Source organism: Gadus morhua, chromosome 19 (assembly GCF_902167405.1).
Source record: "Gadus morhua chromosome 19, gadMor3.0, whole genome shotgun sequence".
Taxonomy (NCBI): Eukaryota; Metazoa; Chordata; class Actinopteri; order Gadiformes; family Gadidae; genus Gadus; species Gadus morhua.
In genome coordinates, this window is record NC_044066.1 from 8,019,768 (window position 1) to 8,025,875 (window position 6,108).

Consider the following 6,108-nt stretch of genomic DNA (forward strand, 5'->3'; position numbering starts at 1 on the left):
GTTGCTCTCAATGCCTTCACTTTTTCGACTGTATAATTGCTGTATAATTAATATTTTGTATATTAAATAAAATTATCTTTGATCCTTCATAGATAGATGGATAGATAACTTTTATTGTCATTGCACATGTTACAGAGCAACGGAATTCCCAGTTACATTCCGTCCAAGAAACATAAAAGACTGTGGGGAGACAGGACGGAGAGACTGTCAGGCGCTTGTTTGATAAGAAACATGCTGCCCTCTTTAGAAAAGGAAAAATAAAAAGCTAAACAAGAGGGTGACGAGGGAAAAAAAAAAGTCAATACCCGAAACTATGCTCCTTTAAGGGGGGCACAGTGTAGGGATTAGCAAAAAACCACATAAGCATCAAAAACATCACAAACACATGTGGGAGCGGGGAAGGGTGTTGGGGAGGGGAAGTCACAGCTCAGACCCCGGGAGGAGGATGCAGCCAACGGGCGCATCGCATCACTCACGGCATACAATACTGCAACGAGGGGAGGAGAGGGGGAGGGAGTCCAGGGGGTGTGTGTGTTATCTGTCTTGGTGTGTGTGTGTGTGTGTGTGTGTGTGTGTGTGTGTGTGTGTGTGTGTGTGTGTGTGTGTGTGTGTGTGTGTGTGTGTGTGTGTGTGTGTGTGTGTGTGTGTGTGTGTGTGAGCCCAAGGACTCCATCTCCACCCAGACTCAACAGTGTCTCTCCCGTCTGGTGACGAGGAGACGACCACGAAGAGTTCCGAACCAGAGACAAAGTTCACGGGGGGTGGGTGGCAGGGCATCTGTCTGCATAACAACCAGGGGAGAGGAGAGATATCAGCCTTCCAAGGCCGAAGTAGGGGAGCCGAATAAAGATAACCATTGCTTTGGGTCAGGCCGACTCTGCAATTTTTCGCCAACCTTAAAGTCTCTCTGACACTCTCTCTAGTGATCCAACTCCAGAATCCAAAAAGCCGAATTAGCCGAAATTCGATGGCCCGTTTAAGCCCGGTCCAACTTCACCAGAACGGTATCCAATTTGCATTTTCATAGTTTCTATTGTGATGCATTTAACACTTGATATTGTTTTTACTCAAATGAGATGAATTGTTACAAGATAAAGTGAGGACGGTTTAAAAATGTGTACAATAATTTAAAAGTCTTTAAGTGGGAATGTGGTAGGCGATTATTAGATAATTGCCACAGAATGTGTTCCGATCTACTGCTATATTTCTATCAGCGACGTCACTGACGTAAAGCCCTGCGTGATCATGACGCAAGGGGTGGCGACGTGGAAATATGGTGGAGAGGAGTAACCAAAGCAAAGTTAGCTGCCTCATATTGCCCAGAATTGATTATCATTCTTCAATATTTATAGGTGAATAGCATATCGATCGGACATTGATCGCCGCCCGCAGGCTTGTGATACGTAGAGGGACTGAAGAAAGCTAAGGCTGCCACGACAACACCAAGAAGAAACATATGACAGGTAAACTGAGCTGTCAGCTGATAGCAATGAAACGGCGTACTTGGTGCTGAACACCAATATTAGACCACTAAAGTTAACCCGATTGACTTTAGTGGCACATTGGCTGCATCACTTGAAACTGCGGTCTATGACTGAAGACTCTTTTACTGAGCGCATGGATGTTTTGAACGCACCACTGGCTGAGGACACGCTCCCAGTGCGCATTTTTATTTGAAACATCATCAATAGCTCGCAAATGTATGCTTATTTATAAACGACTTGATTTAATACGTGATCCACGTGACGAGGCGCAGGGTTTTCAATGGTAAACGGTAACTAAATTAACAGTATTCATGGTTTGGAGGGGAAACAAGACAGCTTGGCTATAAAACGAACATGGCTATTTGCTGTGTGCATACCAAAGTATAGTATTTAGTCTGTATGAAGTCCTCATTGGAATGGGTGTGACTCCACTTCAGTGTGCTATTCTATCACCCTTCTTTGCTGATCTATATGCAAAAGGCGTGGCGTTGTGGTGTTTAAGCAGGTTTACATCCTGCTTGCTATCTCAAACCTCTCCCATGAATGAAACCTCTCTTTTGTTGTGAAGGTCCACTGAGCAGTACATACGTCTCAATCATCCAACAAGGGCTCCAGCAAGCCCCTTCCACTGACCTTGATGGACATTCTGATGCCCCCCTGTCATAGCAGAAGCAATCACTTAACGATCAATATCTGCTCAGTAGGTATTGACCCCTTAAGAGACCTGGCATCATGATGACACAGTAGGGCAAAAACTGACAGTTTACTTGGAAAACATTTGACATGACAGCAAAGCTGCTTTCAATTGTATTTTAATAATACAGCTTATACTGATAGTGCCATACTTCAATATTGGTGTGGTTTTAAATGTTGCTTAATGAACATTTAACACAGACTGTTATACCGTGTTAACATTATGATGGTCTGCGTTTAAAAAACATGCTTAAATAATTGTGCATATAACACAATATGCACAATTAAAGTTAAAAACCTCTTCTATCATGTAATCATACAAAAATACAGAATTTAAATTATTCAATTCCAGTAATGTCAGTAAGCCTTTTCGCTTTCATACCAAAGCAGGGCACTGTGGTTTGTGACGCTGAACAGAGAAAATACAGAGAAAAATAGGAAAACCTTGGTGTATTAGTACAGTATTATTACTACCAGTATACAGTGTATTACGAAGTAAGTGCTGTAACAACCCCCTATACGTTGTGCAGTACAGGACCATCCAATGTGTACTGTTCAGGAAGCCTCCTTTGGGCAAGAGGCACACAGTTCTCCAAAATCCATGTCCCTCCTTGTACTGTAGGTAGACTGGATGAAGCTCCTGATATTTGGTCATTTTATCCTGTTTTATCTTGACTGGAGTTCGGGAGATTCAGAGCTCCGTATGTTGTTGAAAATGTTAGCATTCTGAAAATGCTTGCAGTAAGTGAGTTAATCCGAGTTGGCGATTTACAGGTTTAATTTGTTTTTTTTCATCCAAGGTTAGACTGTGCATTAATTAAATAAATAACTTCTAAATTGGAAATGGGCATTCAGAATGTGGTCTTTTTTACCTGGCAAAGGGTCAAATCTGACTTATTTGGCTGGTGGCAGGTGTTCATCTTGAACCTTGGATGACCTTTCAGGGTTTCAAATCTTAGGGCAAACATTGGTGTTGCTGATAACACTAATTATGGTTCTGATATTTTTATATACCAGGATCCGGATAGCGTCTTGACTTATCTTCACTAGTCTACTATTCATGCCCGGATCGATAAAACGAGGACTAATGATTAGTGTCATGAGTGACACTGGTGTTGGTCCTACAATGACACCTCTGTGAAAAGGGTATATTCCCCAGCATTCTTAATGGTGGGGAAAGTGGCATCGACATGCTAATAATGTCGGCTGGCTCTTGTAAGTGTAACAGAGGTAGCAGGGAATGTTATGGCCAGTGTACATTAGAGAATAGAGAGACCCAATTCTTCTTCTCAGCCCATTCTGTTAAATATAGGCGACCACGACCCACTTCTGATCCAGATGCATTCTGCAGGGTGTGTGTGTGTGTGTGTGTGTGTGTGTGTGTGTGTATGTGTGTGTGTGTGTGTGTGTGTGTGTGTGTGTGTGTTTGCGCCTATTTGTGTGTGCAATAGGGCAGGAGGCTGTAAGGTTTTTATGGTCTATAAAATATTTACTGTACTTATACCGCCATTAGGTGAGATAGGCAGGCCTCATGCATGAACCAAACCAAGATGTATTATCCTTTTTTTCCGGTCATCATGGGGATGGGGTTTCACCGAAACACTAATTTAAGTGTTGAGTAATCGTACTGCATTGATTCGATTTGTAACGGTACACGGCCCTCTTCAAATGACCAAGCAACCAAATCAAAGACGTAAGCAGAAGAGGTCAGCCCAGGTAACAAGCTAATGCTTCTTCTATACATAGAACTACATTAAGCAACATGGCTTGCTTCCTGAAGAGCAGGACATAGATTTGAGTCTAACAGGTTGGAGGAAAAGTACAACTTGCTTCGCGTTGGTATTGTGATATTGTTCACAGACAAAAAGAAAAAACACTTTAACTGTTGTTTAGACGTAGATGTCTTTCTTTCTAAGTCCATTTCCTTCGTGCAAAGTGCTTTTCCTATGCAGGACAATTGCGCCTGACTGAATACAAACCTATGCCGTGGGCTCAACCGTGCGTTTCAAATCATTTACTGAATCATTTACTATTCAGCAGACATTTTTATCTGAAGCGACTGACTTACAAGGTGGTCAGATACAGGTCATGAAGGAGCAGGTAGGGGTAAGAACATCTTCCTCAGGGGTGCCTCTTTGAGGCTCGACCCCAGAACCTTTGGCTGCCTGGTAGGGCCTAAAAATTTTTTTTGTTTGGTTCCGGTTTCCGACCGACCCTGTCAATTTATGTGCGACCCAAATAATTTTATGAGTTTTATAAAAAAAAAAAAAAAAAAAAAAATTTTTTTAATGTAATTACGTTTTGGTACAGAACCTCTATAATTACGTTTTGGTACAGCACCTCTTCATTCTGTACAAGGATGAGCGAACTTTCTCATTTTTAAATGAAAACAACCTACCTATCATTCGCTGCCGCTGGAAAAAATAAAATAAAAAAATAAAATAAATTCCCTACCTACCCATGACCTCAACTGACAACCAACAGGAACCAAACTTTTTTTTTTTTTAGGCCTAGTCAAACACCATCACCATGAGACTGCCCTCTAATGGATGGTTTGATGTTCTTTTGTGTTCTTCTTTTGTACCTATCTGAACAATATGTTTCGTTGTACTTGTAGATTCAGTTCATCACTATCTGATGAGGCAGTGAGGCGAGGTGCTTGCTGCTGAGAGACACTCGGGGGGGGTCTCTGGGGGAGGGGAGAGAGACAGACGGAGAGATGGGAGCCAACACCAGCCAGGTCAGTGACCTGTCTGAGAACCCCAGCCTCAGGACTCTGGTGGGCACCGAGTCCGTGTCGCAGAACGAGCCCTTCTGGAACCAGCTCATCTCCTTTACCTTCATCAGTCCCGCAAACAGGTAAACACCCCAGGGCTATTATTTTGAAAATCCAATCCAAAAACAACTGTTAGAGTAACAACGTTTATATGGACAGTTTTCTTTGCAATGACGAAAAAAGGTTAGAGATGGTAACTTTGGCACAGTTTGATCAACTATTTTCTTTGGAACTTTTAGTTTGCAATAACTGTCCAAATGCAAAATTGGAATGGCAAACTTGTTGTGGATAAATCATGTTGCGTGTTGGCTGGAACACATCCACGCTAGAAATGGATATTGTTTGTTTCTTTAAACATTGTTCTCACTACTTCTTCTGGGTGTGAGCTGTCTCCAGTATAATTTACAGTAACCAGAGTGGGTATGTTAAATATTAATCCAACTAACCATTAGATTCGGCTCTTCTTACTTCCGTTTACTGTGTAGCCATCCATGTGTGTTACCTCACGTCATGGTCGCAACACTCACCGGATCGGCTCATGATCCGACAGACTTTTATGTTATATTGTTTGTCAAGTGGGAATGGTTGAACGAGTTCACTGAAGCTGTTCCATGATTGACATGCTATACTGTATTAGAGGATGTCTCCTGGGGCTGCTGGGAATGTAAGCGCATGAAGACCTGCATCAACATAACTCTCTCTCTCTCTCTCGCCCTCTCTCGCCCCCTCTCTCGCCCTCTCTCTCTCTCGCTCTCGCTCTCGCTCTCGCTCTCGCTCTCGCTCTCTCGCTCTCTCGCTCTCTTGTTCGCAGTGGAGACTCAAAGATACTAGAAGAGGCAGTCATCCCTCTGGCAAAGACCCTCAGTACGTGAATTTGTATTTAATTGTTTTCCTTATTTGGTAACTCTGTAGTATTATGCATCGGTGAGTACATTTTTTAAAGGTTTTGTTTTTATATGTTATAGTTTTAGTTGTTGTAAGTATTGCATTTAGTAGGGCTTATAACACACAATGATGCTATTCAATAACGCACAGAATTTAATATAATTCACCAGTGTATTTCATTTGAGGGTGTATTTGTGCTGCTATTACAACAAGCCAGCTTTGGTTGTGACTCTGTGAAACTGACCCCTGTTCTGTTTCTTTTTCTTCCAG

At 42.2% G+C, this 6,108-nt stretch overlaps 1 protein-coding gene across 1 annotated transcript in view; it reads left to right on the forward strand.

Annotated features, from left to right (window-relative positions):
- Positions 1 to 1,234: 1,234 nt before the first annotated feature.
- dym (dymeclin) overlaps positions 1,235 to 6,108 on the forward strand; it is a 48,294-nt gene continuing 43,420 nt past the window's right edge. The window contains exons 1-3 of the mRNA XM_030342317.1: positions 1,235 to 1,463; positions 4,795 to 5,036; positions 5,765 to 5,817. Coding sequence (XP_030198177.1) covers positions 4,897 to 5,036; positions 5,765 to 5,817 — 193 coding nt within the window. The 5' untranslated portion in view covers positions 1,235 to 1,463; positions 4,795 to 4,896. The remainder of the gene's footprint in view (positions 1,464 to 4,794; positions 5,037 to 5,764; positions 5,818 to 6,108) is intronic.